Source organism: Trichosurus vulpecula, chromosome 2 (genome assembly GCF_011100635.1).
Source record: "Trichosurus vulpecula isolate mTriVul1 chromosome 2, mTriVul1.pri, whole genome shotgun sequence".
Lineage (NCBI taxonomy): Eukaryota > Metazoa > Chordata > Mammalia > Diprotodontia > Phalangeridae > Trichosurus > Trichosurus vulpecula.
In genome coordinates, this window is record NC_050574.1 from 55,401,610 (window position 1) to 55,417,702 (window position 16,093).

The 16,093-nt window shown below is 45.7% G+C and overlaps 1 protein-coding gene across 1 annotated transcript in view; it reads left to right on the forward strand.

Annotated features, from left to right (window-relative positions):
- Positions 1–627: 627 nt before the first annotated feature.
- Positions 628–16,093, forward strand: part of CELA3B (chymotrypsin like elastase 3B) — a 97,387-nt gene continuing 81,921 nt past the window's right edge. The window contains exons 1-7 of the mRNA XM_036743737.1: positions 628–667; positions 2,141–2,226; positions 3,070–3,167; positions 3,736–3,870; positions 5,626–5,762; positions 6,740–6,882; positions 8,484–8,695. Coding sequence (XP_036599632.1) covers positions 628–667; positions 2,141–2,226; positions 3,070–3,167; positions 3,736–3,870; positions 5,626–5,762; positions 6,740–6,882; positions 8,484–8,695 — 851 coding nt within the window. The remainder of the gene's footprint in view (positions 668–2,140; positions 2,227–3,069; positions 3,168–3,735; positions 3,871–5,625; positions 5,763–6,739; positions 6,883–8,483; positions 8,696–16,093) is intronic.

The window sequence follows — 16,093 nt, forward strand, 5'->3', positions numbered from 1 at the left end:
GATCTTGACTCCTCATTCCCTATTACCAGCTCAGTATCATTTTTTGGTTGTTAATTTTAACAAAAAATTTTATTTTGAGTTCCAAATTTTCTCCCTCTCTCCAGCCCTCCCCATTGGGAAGGCAAGAAATACAATATCCATTATTCATGTGAAGTCTCATAAAACATATTTCCATATTAGCCATGTTGTAAGAAAAATAAGAAAAATAAAATTAAAAGCAATATGCTTTGATCTGCAATCAGAGTTCATCAGTTCTCTCTCTGGAGGTGGAGAGCACTACTTATCACGAGTCCTTTGGAATTGTTGGGTGAGTTGTTGTATTGATCAGAGCTCAGCTCAGAATATTATGGGTCTCAAAGCCTAAGTCTCCTGGCCTCTGGGTGCCTGGGCCCTTTCTTTTGGGTAGTCCTGGGTATTCCCCCACCTGTTGCACCAACACTGGTCTCAGCTTCTCTGGCCTTGGCTAGCAGGTGACATTCTGGGAACATGTCCTCATCCCCACCCTGGTCTCCATTAGGCAATCCACCAGGATACCTCACCTTCCTGCTTCAGCTGATATGGGGAATTCTATTTAAGGCTCCTGTTTTGCAGCCTGTTCCCTCACGGCTATTGAACCAGACAGACAGAATGCTCAAGCTGCTGGTTGCTTTTCTGCTTGTGGCCTTTGGTGAGACCCCTGACCCTGACTCCCTGACTCCTTCTGTGTTTCTGCTCTAGATGGTGCCCCGTTGGGATCCAGAGGTCCCTTGGAAAGTGCCTTCCTCCCTCAGGCCTAAAAAGCATCCAATTTCTTGCTCTCTTGGTCAGCAGGGGTAACTGTGTGGATGAGCTTAAGAATGGCCAGCAAGGGGCAATAGGTCAGCCTATCCTGTTTGAGCCAGCAGAGAGGATGATAGGTATACCCAGTCTAAGGATGAGCCAGCAGAGGGTGGTGGGTTATGCTTAGTCTAAGGTTGAGCCAGCAGAGGGTGGTGGGCATGCCCAGTCTAAGGTTGAGCAAGCAGAGAGGATGATGGGTATGCCTATTCTAAGAGTGGGCCATTAGTGAGTGGTAGGCATGCTCAGGAGAAGGTTGAGCCAGCAATGGGTACGGGTACGATTAGCCTAAGATTGGGCTAGCAGAGGGTGATGAGTATGTCTAGTCCAAGGTTAGAACAGCAGAGGGTGGTGGGTATGATCAGTGTATGGCTGAGCCATCAGAGGGTGGTGGGTATGTTCTGTCTAAGGTTAGAATAGCAGAGGGAGGAGGAGGAGGAGGCCAAAATCTAGATAATGGAAGTTAGGAGAGTGAGAGGCACACCAGTTCTGCCATTCCCATGGAAAAGTTCAAGGGCAACTGGGGAACCCGGAAAGGAGTAATGCCATAATTCTGCAGGATTGTTTAAGGGTGGCAAGAAATAGAGAGCAGGCATATGGCAAAGTCCTGGGTGAGACTCGTCTTGTTTTGCAGAGTATTAGAGAGTGGAGGAGGCTCAGTGGCTGGAGTAAGCCAGGTATCAATTGCCTTGAGAACACAGCATATGGGAAGGATCAGGAGAGGGAGAAATGACTAGGAGCTGGGCATTGGCTTCAGATCGCCTTCTACTCTATAGTGCCTTGGGCACGGTCCCTAGTGTTTGTCCTGGTCAAGGAACGTGCCATGGTTGCTGGCACCCCACCCACCGCAGCCCATAGCACTGAACTGTCAGGTCAATTTGGTCTCGCTGTAGGGCCAGGAAGGTGGTGAGATGGCAATGATGATGAGGGCAGTGACAGGGGAGATCCAAGGGTAATGAAGGCATATTAATAATAGGTAGCATTTACATAGCACCTGCGACACTCTAGGCACTGTACTAAGTACTTCACAAATATTACCTCATTTGAGCCTTACAACAACCCTGGGAGGAAAGTGCTCTTAGCAGCCCATTTTACAGATGAGGAAACTGAGGCTGGAAGAGGTTAAGTGACTTGCTCAGGTTATATTAGTAATATTACCAGTGCTTCTTTTGGTATGTATCCCATCTCCTCCTTCAGACTGGGAGAACCCTGAGGGCAAAGAGTGGCCTTTCCTCAGTTTCCCCATCCCACAGCCCCAGTACCCAAGTCCACATTTCTGCCTAGCTCCCAGGCTGATATTCTGTTTGTGTGCTATTCTCTCTAGCCTCAGGCCATGGCGAATCTGCTTACTTCCATGTCTCCCGTGTGGTGAATGGAGAGAACGCTAAGCCCTACAGCTGGCCCTGGCAGGTAAGGACGAATCACTGAGTCTGGCCATGACTCTGTGCAGAGGTGACCTGTGTTAATGAAATGAAGTGTTAAAAAAAATTGTGAAGCACCTATTGGCTCAAAGCCCTCTGTGAGGTAGAGCGGTGGGAGTACAAAGACAAAACACCAAAAAAGCCCCTGATGTCAGGGAGCTTCCATTCTGCTGGGTCAGACAGAGTGAACACAGATAAGGGAATCCAAGGTAATTTGAGAAGACAGTGACTCCCAGCTACTGGAGAGATCAGAGCAGGCTTTGGAAGGAAGAGGCATCTAAACATGTGCCTCAAGGGGAGACAAGGATTTTGAGGATTGGAAATGAGCCTTTGGCTGGCATGGAAATGAACAATCATTCATAGGCACAGAACGCACCAACGGTATATCCTACCAATTGGTAGAGGAGATATTGGTATGTGATAGTTCCTTTGGTATAGACAGGGGTACAATGGGGCACTTGGACCCGGTCACTCTGGACAATGTTATCATTTAGTTTATTGAGATCAGGGATATGAAGACACACACAGTATAACACACACACACACACACAGTGTAATAGTGTCACATGGAGTGTAACATCATCACACACAAACATCTTCTAGATCACTGACTCTGACACTCACACAGAATCACACTGACCAGTGCCCAGGTGGGAGGGAGATGGAAGGGCCTTCCTGGAATAGCTCACAGTATACCATTCAGTGATGGGGCACTTTCCTCCCAGGGTTGCTGTGAGGATCAAAGAGGAATAGCTCACAGCATGTCATTCAGTGATGACCCCCCGATGGGGGTCAGGCTAAATTCAGGCCTCTTCTTGCCTATGTCCCACAGGTCTCCCTTCAGTATGAGAAAGATGGCGACTATTATCACACCTGTGGAGGCAGCCTCCTTACCCCTGACTGGGTCTTGACTGCTGGTCACTGCATTAAGTAAGATTCCTTTGGCCTCCTACCCTCTCCTGTCTCTGACCGCACCTCATCCCCTTAAGGCTCACAAGGAAACCTAAGAAAGTAGAAAGTGGATTCAAATCCTGGCTCTGGCTCTTATTAGCTAGGTGTCCACTTATTTTCCCTCTGAGGCCTCAGTTTCTTTATTTAACTTACATTTAAGTTGAACTTGATAATCATAAAGGTAATAGATCTAGAGCAGGGGTGGGGAACCTGGGGCCTTGAGGCCACAGGTGGCCCCCTAGGTCCTTAGACTGAATCCAAACTTCACAGAACAAATCTCCTTAATAAAAGAATTTGTTTCTTAAAACTTGGACTCAGTCAAAAGCCAGAATCCAATGACCTAGAAGGCCATTGGTAGCCTCGAGGCTACAGATTCCCCACCCCTGATCTAGAAGATCATATAGCCTGAAGTTTATCATAGTCTCTAGAGCCTGGGGTGGCCCCTGGGGGGCGGGGGTCCCTGCTGGCCGAGTGGTACCTGTAATAGTCTGGGGTTCTGAGGCTTCCTGGTGGAGCTGACCCTTGGTTTTGTCTTCTGGCTTCCCAGCTCGGCTCGAACATACCGGGTGGTTCTGGGGGAGTATGACATGTCCGTGGAAGAAGGGCCAGAGCAAGTGATTGCTGTCGACCCTGAAAAACTCTTTGTTCACGAGAAATGGAACTCCAACTGTGTGGCCTGCGGGTGAGTGGGACAGCCCCACAGAGTGTAGGAAGACCCAAATTTCAATCCTGACCCAGATTATCTTCTCTCCGCCTCAGTTTCCTTATCTTTAAAATGATATGAACAGTGGTACCTACGTCACAGGGCGAATCCTAAGTAAAGCCATTTTCATACCTTCAAATGCTATATAAATACTGTTATCAAAATGATGAAATAACTCACAAGGCTCTCCCCCACCTCCCCCACCCCCAATCCATGCTTGAGACTTCAGGGCCCAAGGAAGGCACACGCCTAGCAAGCCCTCTGGGGCAGAGAGCAGATAGACACAGGCAGCCCTCAGACCTGGTACAGCCTTGGAGGATTAGGTCTCTACTTGTGCCCTTAGAGGGAGGGCATTTTCCTTCCTTGCACTCAGTTTCCAGACTGCTAACATTCTTCCTGGATGGTGCTCAAGACCTGCAGTGTCTACGGAATAGTCTGTTTAGGGACAGGGTTCTGAGCCAGAGGAATCCTCAGATCCTGGGATTTTGAACTGAATAGCACTTTACATACTAGGAGGCAAACGTGGTGTGGTGGAAAGAACATTGAATTTGGAGTCAAAGGTCCTGGGTTCAAATCCTTCCTTTGCTGCTTATTGTCTGTGTGACTTTGAGCAAGTCACATTAGCATTTCTCTTGGCCTCAGTAAAATGTAGATGGTTTTTGAAGTCCTCTAGCTCTAGGTCTATGACCCTAATCCAGCCCCAGCCCTGCTGCTCACAGCCTGTAGAGCCCTGGGAAAATCATGTTACTTCCTGAGCCTCATTGTCCTCACCTGTAAAATGAGGGGGGTGGGCTGGAGCAGGGGCTCCTGACCTTTCTTGTGTTCCGGACCCCTTGGATGGTCTGGGGAGGCTCACAGACTCCTTCTCTGAATCATTTTAAATGCATACGATCACAAAGGAAATCGATGACATTGAAATGCAGTTGTCCAATAGGTTTTTAAAAGTCCACGGACCCCCAGGTTAAGAACCCTGGACCAGATGACTTCAAGGCTCCTTCCACCTCCACATTCGTCAATCGCCAAGCATTTATGAAGCACTGAATGGGGGCCAGGTGCCATGTTAGACTCTGGGGGTGGATACAGAGACCAGAAGGAGACAATGCCTGCCCTCGGGGAGCTTATCTGTTGTGGGGAGAGATGACATGTACATAAATAAACCTAGAGAGATAAATGCAAGGCAGCCTTTTGGAGCAGAAGGCTCAAGCCTCCAGGGAGGGCCATGAAGGCTTCAGGTGGAGGGCACTACCTGAGAAGGAGCTGGCAGAAAGGCCAAGAGGTGGAGGTGAAGGCAGGAGGGCATTACAGGAGCAGGCGGAAGCACAAAGAGCCCGTGATTCTAAACGGCTTCTCTAGTCTCAGCCTCAGTCTGCTTCTCTCTAAAATGGGGGTGATAATGATACTACCTACATCATGGTGTTGTGAAAGAAGTGCTTTATAAACCTCAGAGGGCTATGGAAAGGGGGATGTGGGAAGAAGTCAGGAAGGAGGGTGACAACTGAGCTGCTATATCAGGGCAGGCTTCAGGAAGGAAGCTTGAGCTGATCCTTGAAAGAGGCAGAATTGAGAGGTGGGAGAGGAGGCTGGAAGGACAAAGGCTGGGAGGTAGGAACAAGCTCCGGGTGCTGGGGACTCCAAAAGTGGGTCTGCGCAGACTGGCTTCCCCTATGGCAGTGCCCATTGGGAGGAAATCCCCCTCTCTGTCTTCTCTCAGCTTGTCCCCTCAATCTGTTTCAGCAATGACCTTGCTCTTGTCAAGCTCTCTGAAAGCGCCCAGCTTAATGACAAAGTCCAGGTGGCCTCCCTCCCTGCTGCTGGTACCATCCTGGACCACGAAACACCCTGCTACATCACCGGCTGGGGCCGCCTCACCAGTATGATGGGGCACTGGGGGAGGGTTTGAGCTGGGGTGGGGGAGGGCTGGCAGTGGGCCTGAGTGGGGAGAGGGCCCAGCAAGGCTGCCAGGAGGCAGGGGAGAGCTGCCCTGGGGGACAGAGAGTGGCAAATAATACTAATAATATTAATAATAATACCTAGCATCTATCTAGATTTTAAGGTATGAAAGCACTTTGTTCACGTGAGGAGCCCTGGGGAGTGCTCCATTTGGGGAAAGAGGAGCTTGTGGTTGCTGTTCAGTGGGATAGTCACGTCTGACTCTTCTGACCCCATGGACCATACTGTGCATAGGGTTTTCTTGGCAAAGATGCTGGACTGGTTTGCCATTTCCTCCTCCATAAAGAGGAAGAACATGGAATAGTAACAATACTTCACACTGACGTAGCACTCTAAGATTTGCAAAACTTCTTATGTGTCAGATGATCCTAACAACAACCTTGGGAAGCAGGGACTACTATCATCCCCATTTTGCAGACGAGGAAACTGAGCTGGAGTAGCTGAAGGGCTATCACAGGGTAAAGGAATTTGACTGATAAGATCTTAGCTTTAGGGCTGGAAGGGGTCTGAGAGGCCAGTCAACCTCATTTTACCAGTGAAAAAATGGAGGAACACGGAGAGATCGAGTGATTTATCCAGGGTCATAACAACTAAGAAGTTTCTGAAGCGAGATTTGGTGTCCCTGGTCAGTTCCCTAAAGACATTAATTATGAGACTTGAGGTCAGAGGCTTATATTTATTTGAGTTTACTCCCCCAGGTGTTGACTTTTAAACTCTGAAATTCTTAGTTATGGGGGTAGGTCTGGGATCTAGGACTTTCCCGTTTCTTTGTCTCTGTCCCTCTTTCCTTCTCACCTGTCCCTATGTCTCTTTCTCTCCTGTCTCTGTCTCTCTCTGTCTCTCTGATCCCCCAGACACATCTAACTACCTTTCTCACCCAACCCCACCCCTCTTACAGCTGGTGGAGCCCTCCCTGACATACTGCAACAGGCCTTACTCCCTGTGGTAGACTACGAACACTGCAGTAAGTGGGACTGGTGGGGCTCCTCTGTGAAAACCACCATGGTGTGCGCTGGAGGGGACATTCGCTCTGGCTGCAATGTGAGTGCTGGGCCTCTGGGGGAGGGGGCCTCTTCTTGCTGGCTCTGGGTGGCACCCAAGCCTCCCGGAGAGGGTGAATAACAAGGTACCTCTGCTTGGGGAACCTCCCTCCTCAGTCCACTGGACCAGCCTTCCTGGGAGTCTGCCCAAACCATTGCCCCTGGCTTAGGGCAGATGAGGTCACTGGACCTCAGATCTGATCTAACACCAGACCTGCCCCAAACTTCTGCCATGTTCCCTTGATATATCAAGAGAAGGAGCCACCCCAGCTAGGATGAGGGAGGTGACAGTCCTGGCTGCCTTCTGTCTTTCCTTGTGGGACAGATAGCTGGTATCCTAGAAAAAGCTTTGGAGTTGGGGTCCAACAACCTGGGTTTGCTTCCCAGAGCTGCCATTTACTACCTGGGATGCCCTGGGCAAACTATCTAAGGCCTCTGGACCACAGTTTCCTTATCCATCAAATGAAGGTCCTGTGCTCTCTCTACACACTGTTCCCTAATCAGACCCCACATGGGGACTGTTTTCAGTTCTAAGAACCACATGTTCCCAGGGACATCGACAAGCTAGAATCCATAGAAAGGAGAGTAACAGTGAGGGGAGCAGAGGGCATGACACAGCGATATCAGTTAAAGAAACTGGGGCCATGGTCCAGAAGAGAAAGGAGGGGCCATGCCAGTCCTCTTCAAAGATGTAAGAGTCAACATAGAGAAGAGGGATTAGATTTATTCTACTTGTCCCCAGAGGGAAGAATTAATAATAAATTTGGAATTTAATTTATTTAAATGAAATAACCCAACTATTTAATTTAATAATAAATTTGGAGCTAGAGCTAGGGGCCTCAGAGGCCATCTAGGATGGCCCCTTCATTTTATAGATGAACCGAGTGAGGGCCCGAGGTCACATGGGCAGTAAACATCAGCCAGTCAACCAGCACTTAGGAAGTACCTACTGGGTGCTAATCACTATGCCAAGTTCTGGGGAAACAAAAACAGGCAAAAAACAAAAACAACCAAAACCCAAAAAATTGCTTACAGAACATCAGAGGTCTGATCTGAACCCACGTCCTCTGATGAAACCAGGCTCTTTCCATTCACTTAACCATGGTGAACAATGATTGGCAGTCACTGTGGGGCACATAGAGAGAAGGACAGACTTTCTCATAGGTTGAGCTGCCCCCAGAAGAATGGCCTAAAGGCCTTAGAAAGGGGAGAGCTCTCCATCACTGGAAGTTTTCAAATGGAGACTGGCCAGCCCCTGGTGGGCTCATCTTAGAGGCAATTCCTTTTCTTTTATGAATTGAATCTCACTCCTTCCAGTTTGAGATTCTGTGCAGAAGTCACTGATACCAGACTTAGGACTGTGATGCAGGGACCCCCAGCCTTCCTGTTCCCCCTTCTAGACTTTTTGCCTGCCGTCACTTACACAGATGAGTCTGGAGAACATTCACTTGCTCCTTACAACCCAAAGGCAGCACTGTTTGGGACTGGGACATCTCCAGATGCTCAGAGGCCACATCCCCAACAGCACGAGGATGGATCTATCCTGCCATCACAACTTCTCGCAGCCTAATCACCCTCTCCTCCACACTGTGACTCTTTTAGGGTGACTCTGGAGGACCTCTCAACTGCCCAGCTGATGACGGCTCCTGGGAGGTCCATGGCATTACCAGTTTCGTTTCTTCTCTTGGCTGTAACACCCGAAAGAAGCCCACCGTATTCACCCGAGTCTCAGCCTTCATTGACTGGATTGAAAACGTAGGAATTGAGGGGAGGGGGCAATTAGCCACGGCCTGGGCCCCTCTTCAGAGGCTGAGGTGGGCGGGGGGTGAGAGAAGACACTTTACAGGGTCACAGAACCTGCAAGTTATGTTATGTTATGGGAAAAGTCCGGCTAATGGAAAGACTTCAGTTTTGGGCCTGATGAAGTAAGTTAATTCAGAGAAGCTCATCAGTCAGTCAATAAGCATTTATTAAGCTCCTACTAGGTGCCAAGCACTGGAAACACAAAGAAAAGGCCCCAAACAGCCCCTGATTTCCGGAGCTCACATCCTAATAAGGCAGACAATCTGTAACTCACTATGTACAAACAAGATGTAGACAGGTTGAATTGGAGAGAATCAAGAGAAGGAAGGCACTAGATTTAAGGGGGATTAGGAAAGGCCTCCTGTACAAGGTGAGATTTTAGCTGAGACTTGAGGAAAGGCAGGGAGGTGGAGATGAGGAGGGAGGGCATTCCAGGCATGGGGGACAGACAGTGCAAATACCTGGAGTCAGGAGATAGAGGGTCTTGGAGGAGGAATAGCAGGGAGACCAGTATCACTGGATGTAAGAGTATATGGTGGGGGCTGGACTGGGGTATAAGGTGTTAGGAGACAGGAAAGGTAGGAGGGGGCTGTGTTAGAAAAGGCTAGACCACCTGATTAGCTGCAGGACGATGAATTTCTTGGCCATAACAACCCTTGAAGTTATAGAAGGGCTGTGATCTGAGAATACTTACACAGGGGAGATTAGTTATTCAAACATTGAAGCAATAATAGCCAGTACTTCACATAGATTATCTTTGAGGAAGACTAGGTGACTTGCCCAGGGTCACACGGCTTAGCTAGCGTCTAAGGCAGGATTGGAATAGAGGTCTTCCTGACTCCAGGTCCCATACTCTACCCACTGGGCCACCTAAGCCCTTGACAAAGACTGTCTCATTGTAGCCTTACAACATCCCTATGAGGAGGATACCGTAGTGATTATCAGACTCACTGTGGGTTGGGTGGGTGGGTGGGGAAACTGGGCCTCAGAAAAATGAAGCCATTTGCCTCTGGTCACTCAGCTGGTTAGAGGCTCTGCTCTCTCCTGATTTTACATCCTGTGCTCTAACCACTGTACTGCCTTGTTACCTTAACCCAAGAAATGACACACATTGAAGTTGGTTCAAAAAAGGCTTTATGTAAATTCCTGCATATTAGATCAATGATGCATCACTATGGGGATATTTGAGGGACAAGTTACATTGGGATGGATTTTAACTGGCAATCTGAGGGATTTCTGTTTTATTTAGTCAAACCTTTTGGTCTCAGGATGCTTTATCACTCTTAACAATTCCTGGGGACCACAATGAGCTTTAGTTTATGTGGTTTATACTTATCAATATTTACCATGTTAGGAATGAAAATCTCAATATTATTATGAAAATAGTTTTGATCTTGTAGACCCCTAGAAGGGTCTTTGGGGGTCCCCAGACCCCACTTTGAGAACCACTGTTAGACACAGTAGGGAGCCCTTGAAGGTTCTCAAGCAGAGGAAGGAAAAGGCAAACTGCTCCTCAACGCTTTGTCAGGGGGGATGTGAGGCTGGCTGGTTGGAGCACTGGGCTGACCCAGAAGACAACAGCAGTTCTACATTGTCAAAAGAGGCCTGGATTTAGTTGGCTTGGGCTACTGAGTACCTATATGGGTTTTTCCCTTCTCTGGGCCTCATTTCCTTCACCTGTAAAATGGGGGGAAGGGTTGGAAGAGATGGTCTCTAAGGTACTTTTCCTCTCTAAATCTTATATTCTCTTTACAGATCATAGCAGAAAATTAGAGAGGAACCAAGGTCGGCTGGAGGGAGACCTTTCAACAGCAGAAATAAAAATACCTTGGAAAGTTGGCTTTGTGTTTCTCTTTTTTGTTGTCCCCTGCCTCCCTGTATTTCTCCCTGCTTTACTCCTTCCAACTATAACAACTCCAGGCCACTAGATAGAGCAGTGGATAGGACACTCCGTTTGGAGTCAGGAAGATCTGAGTTCAAATCTAGTCTTAGACACTGATTAGCTGTGTGACCCTGGGTAAGTCACTTAAATTCCTCTTCCTGTTTCCTCATTTGTAAAATGAAGATCATAATAGCACCTACCTCCCAGGGATGTTGTGAGGATCAAATGAGATAATATTTGGAAAGTGCTTAGCACAATGCCTGGCACACAGTAGGTGCTTCATTTCCTTTTTCCCTTTCCTGCTTCAGCCTTCAATCTCTCTGAAGACCTGAGCCACCTGTTTCTTTTTTAGCACATTGCCCTGCCTCCCCGAAAGGCTTCTAACAATACTGTGCCCCAACTCTCCTGGAGAGAATCTAGGCTGCTCACTGAGACCAGAAATCAGCTCAGCTTCATAGCCATCATTCAGGACAAGGGGAATGTCTACTGAAGAGGAGGAGAAGTACTACCTATATACCTGATGCCATGGCAGGTGCCAGGCTGGGAACAGTAATCATTATAATAATGATAGTTAACATTGAGATAGCACCTACTATGTGCCAAGCACTGTACTAAGCACTTCACAGTGATTATCTCCCTTGATCCTCAAAACAACCCTGGGAGGTAGGTACTGGTATTATCTCCATTGTACAGATAAGGAAACTGAGGAAAAGAGGTTCAGTAATTGTCCTAGGGCTAAACAGCTAGTAAATTTCTGAGGCTACATTTTAACTTAGGTCTTCCTGACTTCAGGTTTGGTCTTCCATCCAATATTAACAAGTATAAGATATTAATTCATTCATTTATTCAATCAACAAACATTTACTGAACAGCACACATGCATAAAATATGTTGTTGGGCATATATATGTTGAAGGGTGCATATCTATGTATGTATCTATGTATACAGACACACCCTTCAGTGGTAAGGATAGGGCCTTTTATATGCAAATATATTGTCCAGTTGTTTTTCTGTCTTGTCCTATTCTTCGTGACCCCTGCCCTAATCATTGAAGGGCCCAGAAGGATGAATATGACAGAGTCTCTGCCCTCAGGGACACAACTCACAGAATCTCAGAAATGGAAAAGACCTCAGAGGCCATCTAGACCAGCCTGTACCTGAATAAGAATCTCCCTTACAATGTACCCAATAAATGCTTATGCAGCCTCTGCTGGATGGTTTCTACTGAAAGGAAACCTAGTACCTCCCAAGGGCATCCCTTTCCACCTTGGAACAGCTCTAATTGGTAGTGACACATACCCTCTGGGCTCCCACCTCCATGTTGTATGCACTGGCTGGGTTCTCAGAGGAATGATTGCTATTACTCTCAAAATTCTACTGATAACCTTGTGAGGAGCTATTCTCCTAGTGTGGTAACTCACAAGCCCCCACCAGTGCACTTCCCTTTAACAATCAGCCAGGATATTCACTTCTTAGTTAAGGCATTTTTACTCAAATGGCGTAGCAGAAACAGCACTTTAAAAGAATTTACCCAAAATATCCTCTCCTGCAACTAAGCATAGAATCTGTGGCATGGGGAAGAATGGGCACAAACTTACATTACACCGATATCGAGGAACACATAGCCAAGGCAACTTACAACTTTACTATAAAGCCTTGGTACCCTTTCTTTTGCTGGAGCACAGATTTTAAACCTGATGCCTGCAATTTGTTTTTAAACATTTTGATAACATTTCAATTTAATTGGTATCCTTTGTGACATGTATTTTATTTTATTCATTTAAAAAGATTATGCTGAGGCTTCACCAATCTGCCAAAGGGGTTCATGACACACAAAAAGATTAAGAACCTCTGGTCTAGAGGGTATGATGGGCTACAGGCTCTGGAAACCCCCTTGAACTCTCCTTGAATCTTCCCACTTGATCTTGCATTTGCCTGAGGCTATAATCCCCTCAACTGGCCTTTCTTTATCTCTACTCCCAGTTCTCTGTTACCCTTAACCTAGCCCAGGCCTTCACTGTCTGTTACCACTGGATTGCCTCCTGTTACTTGCCACCCTTGATCCTATCTAAACCCCATTCTCTTGGTTCCTAGCCTCCAACCTCTTGTCACCCCAGCCTATTGGCCACTCCCATCGAGATCCTCCCCAGACCTCTCCTCCAATCACCTCAGACTACTTGGCCAACCCTAGATCCTTCCCACAGTCTTTCTGGATATAAGATCCCTCTCAGCCTCCATTAAAGTGCTCAGATTCAATCTGGCCCACTTGCATTAGCAATACAAATGTTCAGATTCCTTAAAAGTCTGGCCAATATGGTGAATCTTTAATAAATCTTGTTTGTCTTTGGCTGAAAGAAGGCTTGGGACAAATTCATTCAGGCGGGACACACATGTAGCTATTTTGGGGTCCTAGCATCCCAAACTTAACCTAAACAAGTGCACATGAAGTTTGCTACAGGTTGTGATGTGGGTAATGGATGAGTTGCTCAGGATCAGCTGGGCAGGGCTAAGGAAGCTCAGCTGGATGGGTCAGTCAGCTTCTAGGCTGGCTCCCCATTCATCAGATGTCTTAGGTTGCTAGGTCTGAGATCTGGTAGTTACATTGCTCTTTTACATTTGTACTTTTCACATTGCACTTTTTTGGGTATTGGTAATGACCTTTACCCTATGGTTGGCAGAGGTCTCTCCTATTTGGCTCCCTCAGAGCCTTAGTCCTGAGACCTGTCACCTCCAGGCAGGTGGTGGGAGAGGTGTTTCTTCTCCTATTCAACAATTCTTCCTGATACAGAGGGAGATTTCCCTCAGTTTTGGAATCCACTTTCATATATGATGATTAGCCTAGTTAAACTTCCCAAGGTCTTATGCAAATGAGTGAGTGGGGTCACAATTACAGGGCAGAAACTGCCCTGGGACAAGTTCATTGTCTCTCCGTGACCTCATCATCTGTAATTGGGCTATTCCAACCTCTGGCCCTGGTTAAGATAATGAGAGCTTTCTACCTGAAAGGGCTTCATCTTTACATTTCAATGTCTCTGCCTCTTTCAACCTTATTTAAGTCTAACTTGGGGACACCCTTCCTTTGGGTGAATTTTTGCAAAAAGATCACTGAAAGTAAAAGAGAAACTCCCAGTAAGTGCTTAATAAGTGCTTGTTGACATTACTAGGTCTGTATTCCAAAGAGACCACAAAAAAGGGGAAAGGACCCACATGTACAAAAATATTTACAGCAGCTCTTTTTGTGGTGGCCAAGAACTGGAAGTAGAGAGGATGCCCATCAAATGAAGAATCGGTGAACAAATCGTGGTATATAAAAGTAATGGAATACTATTGTGCTGTAAGAAATCATGAGCAGGCAGATTTCAGAAAAACCTGGAAAGATTTACATGAACTGATGCTGAATGAAGTGAGCAAAACCAGGAGAACACTCTACACAGTAACAGCAACATTATGAAAATTATGATTGACCTAGCTCTTCTCAGCAATACAATAATCCGAGACAATTCCAAAATGATGGAAAATGCTATCCACATCCAGAGAAAGAACTTTGGAATCTGAATGCAGATCAAAACATATTATTTTCACTTTCTTTATATTTTTGTGGTTTTTTTTTTCTTTTGGTCTGCTTCTTTTTTTACAACATGACTAATATGGAGAGATCTTACATGATTGCACATATATAATCTATATGAAATTGTTTATTGTTTTAGGGAGTGGGGAGTGGAACGGAGGGAAAAAAATTTGAAACAACTTTAAAAAAAAATGAATATTAAAAATTGTCTTTATATGTAATTGAAAAAATAAAATACTATTTAGAAAAAGAAAAAAAATTAACGCTTGTTGAAGGACTTGTAACACTCCAGATCATAAATCTATATCATGGAACCCCAATGTATATTCAAAGTGACAATGGGTCACATTTCAAAGGTAATAAAACGAAGAGATATTGTGTATTAAACAATATAGAGTGTATGTATCATATTCTATATTATCCGCAAGCATCTGGGTTAATTGAAAGAATGAATGGATTATTGAAAGCACAGTTAAGGAAGCTAAGTTCTAATAATTCGTATCAACATTGGAAGGATAATTTGTTCACTGCTTTACTTAATTTGAATAATAGACCATTAGGAGGAAGTATACCTCTAGCCAGAATGACGACCCCAAATCTCAAATATTGAGTATTGGACTGTGAAGGAAGATGTCCCACCACCATATCCCAGAATACCTGGTTTGGCAGGATATGATTTACATTGTTTAGAGGACTTTTGTTTGGATAGAAAAGAGATAAGAAAAATCTCTACTGGAATATGCATGAGAATTCTTAAGAATCATTTTGGATGGATATTACCTAAATCAAGATTAGCAGCTCAAGGAATATATGTATTGACTGGAGTGATAGACTAATTATCAAGGAGAAATTATTGTGACATCCCAGAATTTGGGTAAAGAACCTATACAGTTTTGTAAAAATGATAGAATACTTAAAGTGATTATTATTCCTTGTCAAACAATACCCCTTGTGAAAATTGACGCTCCTTCCAAAATAACTATCAGAGGAAAGGAAAGGTTTGTTCTACTGATAGAATAAAATTGGGAGCTAAAGTATGGGTAAAATGGAAGCTGGACGATGTTCCAAAGGCTGAGGAAATTACAGCACATGAGAAGGATAATACTGTAATTGTTGTTTACCCAGGAGAAAATGATTGTCAAATTGTATCCTTGATTCATGTATTCTATCCTGAATGAGGCTATGATTGTTTCCTTGTTTCTTTTTGGCTTTTGTCTGTTAAATTTATTTGTGAGATTTGTTTTCTGCAGGCTTAGTACCATCCACCTGCAGATGTCTGATCACTTAAGCCAGATGTCACCCTCTGATGTGTTCAGATGTCACCCTTGGACTTGTCCACAACTGTAATGTGTCACCGCTGGACCTGACAACCGTGATTTGTCATCTCTGGACCTGGCGTCAACCAAGTTCCAGATGCCAGCTTGCTAAAGAACTGACCTCTAGAATGGGACTCTTGACCTCTTGGGGCAGGGACAGCTCTACATTCAATTTCAGTAGGAAGAAGCTATGGAGGACTAGACCTTCACCCCTTACTCCAAGATTTTGAGCCTCATTTATTTGAGGGAGGAATGATGATATTGTTTTATATTCTTATTTCATGTTATCCCTGTTATACTGTTCTATCGACACCAATTATCCCAAAACTCCTATTGATTGCCCCATTGACCTATGTGATGGATATGAAAGATCTTGGGGCCAAATGTGATGACAATTTAGATTTGAAGATCTTTCCCACCCATTCACAGGAAGCCTAAGTCACATGTGGTGGGAGGAGCTTTCTGAGAGGAAAAGGAAAGTATGTCACAGGAAATGCTGGGAGAGCAAATTAGAGCTGAGGTAGAGAGCATATGTGCTGGCTGTGCTGTGAGTGTGATTGTTGGTGGCAAGGCCCCAGCAGGGAGCAGAAGGTTATGGGATGGAGTGATTCTCTGCTGTGATATTGTGTATTGAATTCTTTGC